At 41.2% G+C, this 15369-nt stretch overlaps 1 protein-coding gene across 1 annotated transcript in view; it reads left to right on the top strand.

The window, feature by feature from the left end:
- The first annotated feature begins 603 nt into the window (after positions 1-603).
- pde8a (phosphodiesterase 8A) overlaps positions 604-15369 on the top strand; it is an 80856-nt gene continuing 66090 nt past the window's right edge. Inside the window, exon 1 of the mRNA XM_080730799.1 lies at positions 604-2135. Coding sequence (XP_080586925.1) covers positions 1983-2135 — 153 coding nt within the window. The 5' untranslated portion in view covers positions 604-1982. The remainder of the gene's footprint in view (positions 2136-15369) is intronic.

Below are 15369 nucleotides of genomic sequence, written 5' to 3'. Positions count from 1 at the left end.
GTTTAGTATCAATGATGTCAGCATGACAGACGGTCAGACGGCGGCGGACAGACAACATCCGGTAAATTATTAGTTAGATATTTCAATTTAGATCGTTTTTTTAAACCCTTTATAGAATTTAAGTAGCTTAATTTGACTGGATGTTTTATTCAAGTATGTATCTTGAATGTATGCATTGACCTGAGCAAAACACATTTTGTGGATAATATATGACATCTAGGCCTAATAAAGACTAATCTAATCTAATCGAGGTTACTGTTTTTTTTTTGACAGGCCCACGCAATACTCACCAGTTTATTTGTCTCTGTCTGCAAGCAAGCAAGTGGCACAAAGTCCAAGAGCATGCCCACTGCCCGCCCAGCAGCTTTCCCATGAATCCCATCATAATGTTTTTCAAAGTTCCCACGGAAAGCGGGGACCACCCAGCTGCTAGTAGCGCGCCGCTGATTAGCCGAGCCCAGCTCATTTGCATTAACGTCAGTAAAGGCTGTAGGTCAATCCTTGCGGGTGCTTTTATTGGATGTGCTGCTGTCAAGCAGCGCCGAAGAACTGGAAGGGCAAACGCTACTAGAAAGGCAACAGAGAGAAAAGAGAGAAACGGAATTCAAACATTATGTAGCGAATCTCTGCCGTTACGGCGCCGTTATACAATACAGTCCGCATTTGATTTGCCTTCCCTTTTATTTATTTTTTTGCATAGCCTATCCGAAACTTGTAGAGAATCGGAGAAGCGGGTCTTGGATTCTTTTTTCCTTTTTTTCTCCTCCTCCTCCTCCTCCTCTTTAAGCGATTACATTCTCCAGAGGTGGTACCTCCACTGCTCCACACGTTACAATCTGACAGACACATCTTTTTTTTCACAATGGGAGAAAAGAACCGTGGGCCTGACACATCATCATCGTAGCCAATTTGCACCCTCCCCGGTTTGATTTGATTCGTATAGTCTATATATCTTCTCCCCAGCAGCGGATCATCTTCAACCCCCGGGCAGCAAGCAGCGGATCATGTCTGAATGGAGACTAGTGGAAAGCTATCCCCGAGATTTCTTAATGCCGATTCTTTAATTGGTATTAAATAAATTCGGGGCTGATAAATGGAGCGTTTAGCCCGGACTACATTGCACGATGTGTCGTAGCAGGGGAGTCTTCTTGACACCGGAGGAGCGACTGACAACAAGAAGAAGAATACTGTCTCTGCAGTGTGAATATTATGTTAGCCTGTTGATGATGAGATGAACTAACGGCTCCGAACTGGAACAAACTGTCGTGAGAAGAACCGGTTTGTTGTGGCTGGCCGATGCCTTGAATTGAAGTGAACCCAGATTGTTAAAACAGACTCTCCAATAAAATACAATAAAAAAAAACTGTACTGGATGGTTTGGGCGGGGATGAGAGCACCCGCGGCATCACTAGAATTATTGGACAAAATGGATAAAACTGTTGTATGAGGACTGACTGGTGTGGTGGCGTCTAGCAGGAGGCCTGCTTGATAACAGTTTAAAGTTGAAATGAGAAAATGATGATGTGGTACGAAGGCGAGAACCAGGAGCCAGAGTGAGGGACACTGTACATAAATACATACTGTACATCGCTCATGGAAATTAAAACGGCCCGAGTGGAGAAATAACGGGACTCGCGTGTGTTCGAGGCTATCTCAGTGCTTTTGATATAAATAAAACAATCATCTTCAATTAACTTCATGTGAGGGGGAAAAAAAAGGAGAGAGGAAATCGGCTTCCTGGTCGGTCGGGTGGGGGTGGGTGGTGAGGGGGAAAGATAGATTATTATATTCATGCTTCTCATGTGTTAAAAGGAAATTGGAGAAATCACGTTTCCGAGTGAATCTAAAACACAAACTACTGTAGAACAAGAACAGGGGACCTCATCTAAACATCTGACTGGAGTAGAGGAGGAATGACAGTACGGGCAGCCTGAGTAAAGCACTTGCGCAAAGAGAAAGAAGGCTGTAAGTGGGCTTGAAGCATGGGCTGTGCTTCAAGTATTCATATCTCTGATAGGGTGGTCTACCACAGTGGAAAAGAGTCGGAGGATTCCCACTCACCCCAGCAGACGAACACCACTCAGCATCAAGGAAATCCTGCCTCGGGACAGCCGATTAAACCCGCGAGTTGCAAGGTAAGGAAAGAGCATTTACATTCTCTATAGTAGCCTAGTTTACACATTCATGGGAATCAGAGGTGTGTGTGTGTGTGTGTGTGTGTGTGAGAGAGAGATACCATCAGGCACGTGCACACATAGACATCAAAGGGGGCTTGAGCCCCTGCCCTTTTACTTGTCTGTAAAAAGTGCCCTCTCCAGACCATGAATGCAGTTTATTCTATGGTGAATCTTATCTTATGTTGAAAGAATTGCCCTCTCTGTGTAGAAATCCATGCTGTTACTCCACATCTCCATTAATGACTTGATTAGGCTTAGTTTAGTGTGGTATCACGTACCGAAAATAGCGCGCTCTGCTATTTTCGATATTTCCACCAAAAGGCCCTTTTAGAAAATTGAGCCCATGCCTCTCTAACATTCTCTGCACGCCCCTGGGCCTGGATACCATCGCATTCAGGCAAGAGAGGCCTGTGATTCTTCACTTCTATCAAATTATTATTATTTATTATTTGCTATTGATCATGTTCTCACAATGCCAGGCCATGATATACCCTTACACACACCCAGTGGTAGGTCGCAGGTTCAAGATCTGTGTGTGTACACATTACCTCAGGTGAATTCTCAACACGGTTTTAGATAGTGAATGTTGAGGGATAGGACATTATTCACATGTAACAGTTCTTACACCAGTAAGACTCCCTAATCGGGAGATAAGCGACCGTTGGTCGCTTATCTCCACAAATATCACAACCTCCACCTCTCACGTCATACGGGTAGCCATAGTTACACCTGGAATGTTGAATCTCCATATATGGAGATAACCTACGCATCACACAAAGTCTGACCTCACCAGCCCATACTTGGGCATGGACGACTACTCAGGAATTCTCAACACAGGGTTTTAGATAGTGAATGTTGAGGGATAGGACATTATTCACATGTAACAGTTCTTACATTAAGAAGCATTGCATGAATCTTTCTTTCTTTCTATTGAGTACTAATTCATATTATTTGTTAAATGTGACTAACTCATTTCTTAAAATAAGGCTACACATTTAGCCTACTTTTTCCATAGATATAGCTGAGCCCACACCAGTCAAACTCTCAAGTTCAATCCATCGCTCCCAATTTAGCCCAACTTGTTTTTGATAGGATGCCCTTTCATACAGTATAGGTCCTCCACCTCCAGGCCCAACATTTCAGCTTTGATTCAAAGTCAGGCACTATAGTGACTAGACAAATGGTGCATCATCCAACGTTACTTAACTCATTCTGTGCCTATCCCGAACATGTTCGGCTTTATTTCAATCCAATACAATTTTTTTTTTATTAATTGACTTACCCTGAGCTGCTTGTAGAGTCGTGGGTGGTCCTGGCTCGTCCTACGCTAGCCAGCTAGCCATTTTACATGGTCCGACGACATATTCCATTAAAATGGTTTAAAATACATTTTTGAGCCCCCCAATGTTCACCAAATGTTCAGCGCCGCTTCCGAAACGTAGTCCAGTGTGCCTATCCCGAACATGTTCGGCTTTTTTAATGAAATGAATAAAGTGATCCGAGGCCTTCTGAAGCCTGAGCCTAAATTTAAAATCCAGTGTTCCAAATCCGGGGGCCGCCATGCCGGCCGTTAGCCGCGAACGGCGCCGCGAATCGCCGCCGAATCCAATGAAAAACCACATCTTTGGAGGCCCATATCTCTGGATTGTGTTTTTAGGGATGTGGCGCGAGGTTACGTGAGTGGAATGTGAATTGAAAACTCCTGACTTACAACAGAGGGAGCACGAGAGGGAGAGAATGGTGGAATGGAAAGAGCAAGAGTAAAAGGTGAGAGAAGGAGAGAGCGAGCAAGTGAGAGGGATAGAGAGACAGAGACACTGGTGAGAAGAGAGAAGAGAGAGAGGGGGGGAGAGAGAGATAGAGACAGAGAGAGCGAGAGAGACTGGCTAAGCGGTAAATGGTGTGAATAATTGAGTTGGAGGTGGCAACTTAATGAGGTGAGAGAGAAAGTGATCACTGATAAGGCCAGGGCTCCCAACGAGCCCCTCCCAGCAGGGCCGGGCTAACAGTGCCTGGCACATGCTAATAATCACAGAATTAGTATGTGAGAAGAAGAGGAAGTGCTAAGAAGGCTCAAAGAGAACAGTTCTTTCTGAGAGCTGTGGCTCTCACTAGGCACGTGCACACATGCATATTAGACATCAAAGGGGGCTTGAGCCCCTTTTATCATAGCATTTGAGACTTTTCTTTATAGTCTACTGTTAGTGCACATTTACTACGTCAAAATATTAGCCAATAATGCTGTTAATTTACCGTTGAATATACTGTTAATGCACTTTGAAATGAATATCTATACCTAATAGATCATACACCATGGCATGAAACATGCTAGTTGGCCGAGCAAGGGTTCTGTACCTAAACCCCTGGTTTCTGGTACTTTATTCTTTATCCCAGTGAACTGTGGTACGACCATGATGATGTAATTTCCCCCGCTGGATCAATTAAGGCCTATTTATTTACCCATGCTTGGAAACACAATGTCAAGCTAACATACCGTGTCTCCTCTGAAATCAGCATTGTGCACAAGTGATATTTTATTTAAATGGAAGTTGACCAGGATGTCCAGTAGATGGTCATACAGCCAGGGGTGTCTCACCAAATTCTGGGCCCTGGGTGCTGCGCTGCAAGCTTGTAGATCTGCTATTTTTGAAAAATCTTGAAAATTTGTGCAAGTCTTTGAATATTTCAAATCCTTCTAAGGCTTTTTGAAAAACCTATGTTTTTATGTCCGTGGTGCTCAAACCTTTTCATGTGAAGGACCCCCAAAATTATGTGTTTGGCTACAGACCCCCATCTCAAAATATTTTGTTCCAGGGACCCCCCAGAAGCAAAATGTTCGCTTAAAAATACATACGGTATTCAAAGATTTGCACACATTTTCCTGACTTTTCAAAAATAGTAGATCTACAAGCTTGCAGCGCTGTGAGCTTGTATATCTGCTTATTTTTCAATAGCTAAATAATTAAGGCCCCTCCACCTTGGGCCCTAGTAACTCAGTCCCACTCCCCCAGGTTATATTCTGATGTACATTTTTGTCGACACCAATCGTGTGTGTGTGTGTGTGTGTGTGTGTGTGTGTGTGTGTGTGTGTGTGTGTGTGTGTGTGTGTGTGTGTGTGTGTGTGTGTGTGTGTGTGTGTGTGTGTGTGTGTGTGTGTTTGTGTTGCAATTCCATTAATGCAGCAGGTTTGAGAAGTGCTGTGTGTGTGTGTGTGTGTGTGTGTGTGTGTGTGTGTGTGTGTGTGTGTGTGTGTGTGTGTGTGTGTGTGTGTGTGTGTGTGTGTGTGTGTGTTATTTGTTTGACACACCGCAGGCTATTTGAGGACCTCTGTCAAGCTAAAGTTTGTGGCCAAAATGTCACCACAGGAACCTGTGCGAGGGCAATGTGACAAATGCCCCCACCTAAACACGCCCACCGTGCTTCTGATTGAATGAGTCCCCTGATTGAGTTAGACTAATGGCATGTAAATCTCATGTCTCACCCTGCCCGCCACGGCTTCCCTCCCCCGAACACGACTACTTGTGTTGACCCCTACTTTACCCCTGCGCCACATCTTTTCAAAAAACATTATTTCTGGGGGGCGCCCGCTGGCTTAGCGGTCCAGCTGATATGCAGGCTGTATATATATAGGCTCTAATGCCTATAGCCTGACAGGGCATGGCGGGTTCGAGTCCCGCTCCCTAACTATGCTGCACTCCCTGCCCCTCTCTCTCCCTGTTTTCCTGTCTGACTTACACGATCAATAAAAGCAAAAAGCCCCCCAAAAATATCTTAAAAAAATAAAATAAAACATTATTTCTTCATTGTATCTCAATAATTAGGTATTGATTTAGGGCTGGGCATTATATCAATAATATATCTAATCGAAATAGTGATATGAGTCTAGATATCATTTGGGATTTTGGAAATAGTGTTATGGTGTAAGCACTGTCCTTTCCTGGATTTAAATACAGTGAAGAGATGTAATTTTCTGTTACAATTACCCACTTCACTGTTTCCCATGCCATTGCTATTACCATTGTTACCTTTGGTTACCTAAAGGTAACAATGGTTACATGAACGATCTAACTTGATAATCCTGCTTTGTGAAATACTTCACAGATAGCCTAGTGATTAAAATAAGGGTTTAAGTTGTAGAGTTGATAGGTGTTTCAGTTCAATATGTCATCAAGCTCAGGGTTCATTACATTTGTGTGCAACACAAACTACAGCAACCAAACATAGAAATGTGAAGACAATAAAACACCAAAGTAGTAATTGCCATTCATTTGAGGATTCTCAGTTTGCACCATATGTAATATTTTCCCTTAATAATATTATTAAAAGCAGAAATTTGTAATTAAATTTAATGTTTTCAGTAGTTGTACAATTCTTATAATTTAAGTAATAGAGTGCCCAGGCCAGACCAAATTTGATCTATAAGGTAAAATACATGGCCCTTCTCAGCTCAGCCAGAAAATACTTGAACTCAGTGGTAGCCCCCTCCGCTTTATATTACTAATGATTATTTATGAAAAAATCTCATTGTATGAATATTATTTGAAAGCACCAATAGTCATCCCCACACTATTGCCACAATATCCAGATCGAGGTATTTTGGTCAAAAATATAATGATAATTAATTGTGACACTCCTGCCCAGCATTTTAATGCTTTGATAGTTTTAATATTAAGACTTCAGTCTGATCTTTTGTGCAGCGAGGACAATCGTGGTGGTAACACTAAATACCTGAAAATCTGTCACTACAAGTAAACAAGACCCAGATGATCCTTATCTAATACTATGTGTTTATTTGTGTCGCTGTGAGTACAAACATGTAGCCTGTGTTCCCAAGCCCGTGTCAGGAGGTTTTGTCAACACATGGAGGATACCCACACAGGCGACACAAAAAGTCCAGCAAACCACTACTAAGTCTCTGCTTACTCTACCTAGACCTATGGTTTTAAAATGTGAAATGGTCTATGTGTCTTATATATTTTTTACATTAGTATACAGATGTTTTTGTGTGCTTGTGAAACCCGCATGTGCCTTGGAGTGTCGGTGGGAGAGTTTGAGAGTGTGATGTTAGCCTTTGTCAAGGGTATGTTACCATCTGGGCCGCTCTAGCTATGATAAGGCTCAAGTACAAGGTCTTGTGACAGCTGTGTGTACAGCCTAATCTATACTCTGTCGTACGGTGGTGTGTCGGTCACCAAAAAATAACGGACGTTCAAGCAAAAATCACAACACAATGCTTTCGATTCTGTTGGCAGACTTTTGTCACTTTTGTGTGTTGAGAATAGACGTGGGGGTAAAAACATCGCTCACGTCAGCCTCAGACTTTTCCCATCTAACTTCTCCATGCCAGAGGGGAGAAGGTTGACAAGATGTCTCGGTGTGAACCGGCGCGCTCTCTGGGAAACACTCAGCTACCTGTGGTTGCCAGCATGTAGAACGTTGACAGAGAGCTTGTTGATTTGAACATAGGCCTGTCACAGTTATTACATAATCGTCTAATCGCAATTATTTGAGGTAATCGCAATTATTTTGCATAATCGTCATAATCGTTTCCATGTTGAGAAATGTTCATGTAGTTTCAAACACTTTCAAAAAGTAAATAGCAGACCTACAAGCTCACAACGCATCGCAGCGTTGTGAGCTTGTAGATCGGCTATTTCCACTATCAGTGTTATTTTTTAAGTATAAAGTTGTCAAATATGTCAGTAATTTCTTTTATATTTAGGTTATGTGTCATATCTGCCATGTGCAACTTCAAAGCCTACCAGCCAAACAGAAATGTAATTTTCAACGACCAAAACACAATTAAATCGTTAATCACAATTATTTGAGTCACAATTAATCGTCCTGTAAAATATCATAATCATGACAGCACTATTTGAACAAATGACAAACATAATATTTGTATATTTACAAATTATCCAATATTTGTAACGATGGGAGAATCTAATCTGATTGGGACCTGGGACAGTCAACTTCTGTCCTGTTGTCAGTTTTCTATTTTTCTATTTTCTCTTTTTGGTGTGTGCTCCTTTGAGCCTTCTCCGGTCACTAGAGTAGAGATTGTGTGTGTTTAGTCTAAGTTGAGAGGCATTGGGTAATTTATTCCAGAGGAAGGCAAAGGCTTGGTGTGGTGATGAATTAATCCACTGTGCTTTTTCTGTTGGCTGTGAGGAGGGGGACTGATATTGGCGCTCTTTCTCTCTCTCTCCCTGTCTCTCTCTATCTCTCTTTCGCCTTTGCCTCTCATCACACTTTTCCTCTGTTCCCTCCACCACTCCTTCAGACCCCCTCGTGTTGTTTTTGTTTCATAACAAGGGGCTTTTTCCCCTAAGCTATTACCAGCTCACTGTACAAAGTGAATGCCTTTTTCACTCTCTCTCATTGGCACAGTCTCTATATCTCCCGTACAATTAATTGTTAAACAATCTCATTCAGTACAACCATTGAAAGGACGTATTTGTCTTGGTAACAGCTGGGGGCAGGATCTATTGATGGACTGTGCATGTCTATGTATATAGCAAGCCTGTTGTATTTCTGTACCATGTACAAATATTAGTTGCAGTTATTTATTACTTATCGAAGGCAAGAAAAAAAGTGTATTGTCACATTACTAATTATCACTGTACCCTAATTCATACTTAATCGGGTTGAAAATCTGTTCCTTTTTCAAGTAACCTGGCCGCTTGACAATGTATAAATTAACCCGGAGGTCGACATGCCCTAATTTTGATATTGTTTTGGTTATACAGAAACAGATAAATGACTAGAAGCCACATGGACAAATCTCTGCTCCAACGTTACAGTATATTCTGTGTTTAATTTCAACCAAGTGTCAGCTGGCATGTGACCATGTGCTTCCCTTCCTGTTAGGGTTATCTCTAGTAGCACTGACAGGGTACTTTTTTGCCAATTCATAATTAGCTCTTCGTCTGTGCTGGCAAATGAGATAAAGGCTGGGGAGGAGAGGAAGCACAATGTGTACCCTCGGGCAGTCGGACTTATCAGACTTTAATATCTATTGGGTCACAAAATTGTACAGCAACATTATTTAGAATGGCAACCTCTGTATTAGCCAAGTAATGAAAAGTAATATTTTATTTTTTTAAGATATTTTTGGGGCTTTTTCTGCCTTTATTGATAGGTGTACACTACAGTAGGCTGACAGGAAACGGGGAGAGAGAAATGGGGGGGTGACACGCAGCAAAGATCGTCAGGATCGGGACTCGAACCTACTTTTAAATATAAATCCATGAATGTCTCTTTGTCTATCTGTGCTGGTTATTATGTTGTTAAATTACAGTAAAATAACTACAAATGCAAAATGTAACAAAATGGTCACTTTAACAAGGAATTATAAATATATTATCCACACTTTTATTCTCCCCATCTTGACAAAATGGTATATTCCCAGGTTCCGCAGGTCAGCTGCACAGGTGCAATGAATTATTGTTAATTGTGGCACGTTTGCATACTGCATTTGAACAACCGTTCCAGGCTGCCATATCCAGCCAAAGAAACTGTAGAAATGGGGGGAAAAAATTAAATGTACTTCTTAAAATAAATGTATCATGCCTGTTGCTAAGGTATGGCAACATGACTGGTCGTGCGCGTGCAAGACACCATTCATGTTGCAATACCTTAGCTTTTTCTGAACTAATTTCTTTCTGCTCTTGTTGCAGACTAGCAGTCAAACAATTAGTTTGAACCACATGAACCCTTGTGTCCATATTCTGGGACCGAACATTCAGCAAAAGTAGCCCATCTACAAAAGCTTTTGCAACACGTTGCAATGTGGTCTGTTGCTATGCAGTTACCGTGTTAGAAAAGTATGTAAATCTAAATATTCATGGGCAACAATAACGAATACAAGAACCCTCACCCCAAAACATGCTGGTCCCCGGATCAAATCCGTAGACCTCGGAATGGCCGCCAAGAGTATTCCTAAACATAACTTTAGTCAAACTATGGCTAAACCTAACCTTATTCCTAAACATACCTAGGTCAGTAAAACTATGGCTAAACCTAACCTCAGTAAAACTAATAGTTAATAATTACACATACTTGAGTACCAAGTTTTGATTTTAATATTTGTAATTATGACAACCTCTTATTTCCTTCTACTATTCTTGTATTTGGTGTTTGCTGATGCTGATGCAAGACATATTTCGGACCTCAAACAAAAAAGAACGGTATCATCCATCAATGAATCAAAACAATGAAACAATTACAATGTCACATCTTTTTCTTTACTTGATTTTCAGTCGGTGGACATTTTATTTCTTGATGTGTTTCAAATGAATTTTCTAAATTATGTAAGTGAAAGTAAAGTATATTTTAATTATAGTCAATTTACCAACGGAGATACAATTTAGAAATGAAAATCTTGTCTGAGCCCTCGGAGGGCCCTTCTACTATATGTTAATGTACTTTTGGAACAGACTCACTCATTATTTTTGAAATAGTCTTATACAACTTTGTTTTTGAAATAGTCTTATACAACTTTGTTTTTGAAATAGTCTTATACAACTTTGTTTTTTAAGTTGTCTTATACAACGTTGTTTTTGAAATAATCTTATACAACTTTGTTTTTGAAATAATCTTATACAACTAAGGCTACACTGAAAGCTTGTTCTATTCCCCCTCAAGGTGAAGAACTCGGTATCATAATGTCAGCATGTGATAGCCGAGCCTCGCAACAAGATTGTGGAAATGGTATTCTTACAAAACAAGACACCGCAAGTGTTTACTTTATAGCCATGCTCTCTGTTCAGTTTCAGAAGCTTGCAGGAATGTGAATGTGAACAGGCCCCAGGTCTACTGATGGCCTGAAGCTCGTCCACAAGTTGCATAATTTCCATTTGCCGGGCTCGTGTCTGGGTGTCACAGTTTGCTACCAGTGGATGGATGCGTTCTGAATAGGGATGGGACGATAATCGTTATTATCGTTTAGCGTGATAAAAAACTCTCACAATAATCGTGTCTTGGAGGTTTAAATGTATCGTGAAAGTTTCCTCCGTCGTGCACTGGGATCAATTCACCTTTTATTTGCCGAGCTGCATATCTGGTACCATTTAAACCCTCTATAATTGGTCAAACGGACCTGGAAATAACGTACTTGATACAGTCTTTTTTCACTCTCTACCAAATCACTTTGCCAAAAAATAGCCGATCTACAAGCTCTCAACGCATCAAATATTAGCAAATGTTCCACCCCAGGATAATGGATGTTGGGGATATTTTGATTATCAATATAATATTGTAAATCGCAATTTCTTTGGTCTCAATAATCGTGACATGAAATTCTCATATCGTCCCATCCCTAGTTCTGAATCAAGCTCCGTCCATCTAGATTTCTCGAGCCCCGACAGAGCAGTGGTTCTCAAATGGTGTGCAGAGGCATCAGACAGGTCCAGGTGTGACCGACAACCACACACAACTATACAAAAAGTTACGAATTATCTTTTAATTTACTATTAGTACTTTGTGCACACAACATGTATATTTTAACCACTTTCAACCTGGTGTCCCTATTTTGTTCATGTCATTATAGGTGAAAATGTTACATTTTTAATTGTTACTTACATTTTTGTATGTTTTTTTTAAACAATATGTTTATTTAGTTTTTTTTCTCGTTTTTTTTAAGACATACAAAACAACATATACAATACAACAAAAGACCACACTCAAATCTCAAACACAACAAAAAAAATATACAATATACTAAAAAAAAAACACAAAAAACAAACCCTGACATTAACACGACACATAAGAATATAAAATAATTATGGTACAAAGAGCACATCTATCAGATAATTTTCCAAACTCACTCACGCTCTAACGCTCACGCTTATCTACGTTTATCTATTCACTCGCTTCAGCAACTGATCCCAAAGTTCACATGGTATTGGCCATTAGCATTATACCAACGCTGACGGAGCCCGAATTTCATTTCTCCCAAATTAAAGCTGTTTATTAGCGTTTTCTTTGCCTGTTGTCATGGTTACGGTCCGTTCCTCCAGGCCATGGGATCTGTAGCCCCACACACACACCCCTCTCTCACAGTTAGGAATGTGCATTCTCTCTCTCTCTCTCTCTCTCTCTCTCTCTCTCTCTCTCTCTCTCTCTCTCTCTCTCTCTCTCTCTCTCTCTCGCTTTTTTTACCAGGTGCGTTTGATGTGTGTCTCATCTTCCAACGGGTATGAAAAAACTATGTGGAGCAAGCCTAAATTTGCTGTTAAATTATTTGCATCATAAATATACACTCCTCCATGAGCTGCTCCTTACATTATGATGCTCCCACATATTCTCACGCACGCACCACAGTAACTTTCCCCACAACCCACACTCTGCACATATTTTGGAGCACATATCTTCGAACGGGTAAGGTCTAGTATAACATTAACAACCAGAATCCTATGCCACACGGCCAAACAAACGACTGTAGAGAAAAGAAAGAAAAGCAATTGAAAAAAAAAAGCTGCTACCCCTCTCCCGGTTCCTCCATCAAATAGGAGAGATCATTGCCCTTTATATACTGAATAAAGTTCCCCCATATTTTCTCAAACAGCTCTTGTTTGTTTTTGAGAGTGTATGTGATTATTTCTAATGGAAGGCACAAAGACAGTTCCTTAAACCACTGAGCGATGCTAGGTTTCCCTGTCTTTTTCCATGAGAGGGCGATAACCCTTTTGGCTTGTAGGAACCCAAGATCCAGAAATGTTATCTTGTTGTTTTTATCCTATGGCGTTTTAACAAATTTCACAAATTGGCCAAAATTGATTTACAATGTATCGCAATGAAGCGCATTCTGGGATTTCATTATTTTCGCAATAAAAAAAAATAAGTGTTGTTTAAACATTTTAGAAGGCATTTTCATGGATATGTACACAGGTGTGCCATGAGGTTTTGACTTGCCTCTTGGTGTGCTTTGGGTACAAAAGCTTTGATAACCACTGGAAACGGAGTATATACCATGATATGAGAAAGTGGTTGAGTTGCATACTGTGTATTGTGCTATTGAATTTTGTCTCATCTATTGACTGATGAATCGTACATTCTTCACAATGCTAATCTCCAGATGGCCAAATTTCACAACTTAAATATTATACACTTCATTGACCAGGATCCCTCAGGGGGTCTATAATGGTCCCCTCCTTTTCCCCCTCTAACACAGGGGGTCCGGGACCCCAGAGTTGCTACAGGGGGTCCTCCAAATCTTTGTGTGATAGAAACATTTTGTTCTCCTTTTTTATATTAACCACTTGAACCCTAGCGTCCATTTTCTGAGAACTTTAGCCAAAAATAGCAGATCTACAAACTCACAACGCCTGGCACTGCGAGGCGTTGTGAGCTTGTAGATCGGCTATTTTTGGCTAAGAGCTTTGGTGTAGAGGGGAAAAAGAGCAGAATAAGTACAGAGTGAAAGGTCAGGTTTATTAAGTATTGACAGTTCCAAGTGGTTAAATATCTGAAAACACAAATTGACATGAATCCAAAATAAACTGATGATTGTGCTGTCAAACAATGAATCTATGAACAGGTTGTGGGGGTCCCTGCTTCATCTCTCTCTCAACTAAGGGGTCCTTGGCCTGAAAACGTTGAAGACCCCTGCTCTAAGACCAAAATAGCCGATCTACAAGCTCACAACGCGGCACAAAGTGGCGCGTTGTGAGCTTGCAGATCGTCTGTTTTCACTGAATATCCTTTTGTCTATTTCGGTCAAAACGTTGGCCTATTATGACATGCCCCAGAATAGGGATGGCAAGAGATCGTGTGGTTAAAGTGGGTTTGAAGCTTACACCATGTTCAAAACCACATCATCAAAACTCGAGTTCATTTGAAATTCACCCTCCTCTTGCATAATCTCATACTGCTGAAGTTTCCATAGGCGTATTTGATTCTCTCCCCTGTGAGAGAGGGCCTAATGTGGTGATTGAGGCCTGCTGTAACTATGCGTGACGCACCATATTAACCCTTTGCAACAGCCTCTGGTTACTGGGGAACTTTGGCCGGTTTCATGCTTCGTCACACTGTTCAGCAATGCAGTCAGAGGAACTGTGTGTGTGTGTGTGTGTGTGTGTGTGTGTGTGTGTGTGTGTGTGTGTGTGTGTGTGTGTGTGTGTGTGTGTGTGTGTGTGTGTGTGTGTGTGTGTGTGTGTGTGTGTGTGTGTGTGTGTGTGTGTGTGTGTGTGTGTACAGTATGCACTACATACAAGACCCGGGGCAAAGATTCACAAGGCTTTCTGAGATGGAAAGTCAGAACAATCTCTGACTAAATTCTAAAGCAAAAAGAAAAGGCCCTTTTTTCACTTCGTCGGAGCAGCTTAGCAGTAAATGTGCTCCTAAGTTCTCGGATAAAAAACGTACCTGTCGCCCTTCACCCATAAAGAAGTGTCCATTCGACCGAAGTGAGGCGATCTGTAGGGCTATAATCACCATCATGAAAGTTTAACTTGACGATTAATTGTCATGCTGCAGGACGATTCATCGCGATTAATGATTTATTTCTTTTTTTGACATTGACCAAAAATTTTACAGGACAGATATGACAAAAAAGATGACAGGCATATTTAACAACTTTATGCTTTTTATTAACCAAATTGTGGAAATAGTCAATCTACATGCAGTGCGTTGTGAGCTTGTACATCTGCTATTCCCGCTATCATTATTACTAGTAGGACGCCTCAGGGCGACAAGCAGGTTGCGCCATGTCTTGGCCATATGGCCAGTGATGTATCGGACCAGTTACACATATATGGAGACCCCTGGTACGCATATATGGAGATCCATGTACAGTACTGTATATGGAGATATGCTGTGAGAGCCCAAACATGCTTACTCAGTTATTTGTTATGTGAAAGTCCTATGTGTCCCTTTTATGACCCATACATGGAGATCCCTGTCTGTAGACCGGCCACACAGATATGGGCTGTCTTGGCCATCTGTCTTGGCCATATATGGATTCTGTTAGTGGCCTCCATATATGGGCATTCCCATATGAAGTCCCGTTAGATATGGGCTTAATATTGATGACATCAGGGATCTCCATGTATGGGCATCTGTTAGTGTGACATCATAGTGAAGCCAGCAGAGCAGCAAACCCATTCTGTTAGAGTGGTTCCCCTGACATCACAGTGACATCAGAGCATGATTTCAGAGCGGCAAAAATATCTACCACAGATATTTGCCACAG

The sequence above is a fragment of the Nannobrachium achirus genome (assembly GCF_963921795.1).
Source record: "Nannobrachium achirus genome assembly, chromosome: 7".
Classification (NCBI taxonomy): Eukaryota; Metazoa; Chordata; class Actinopteri; order Myctophiformes; family Myctophidae; genus Nannobrachium; species Nannobrachium achirus.
Note: the sequence above shows the minus strand (reverse complement) of the source record. Positions and strands in the feature narration are given on the sequence as shown.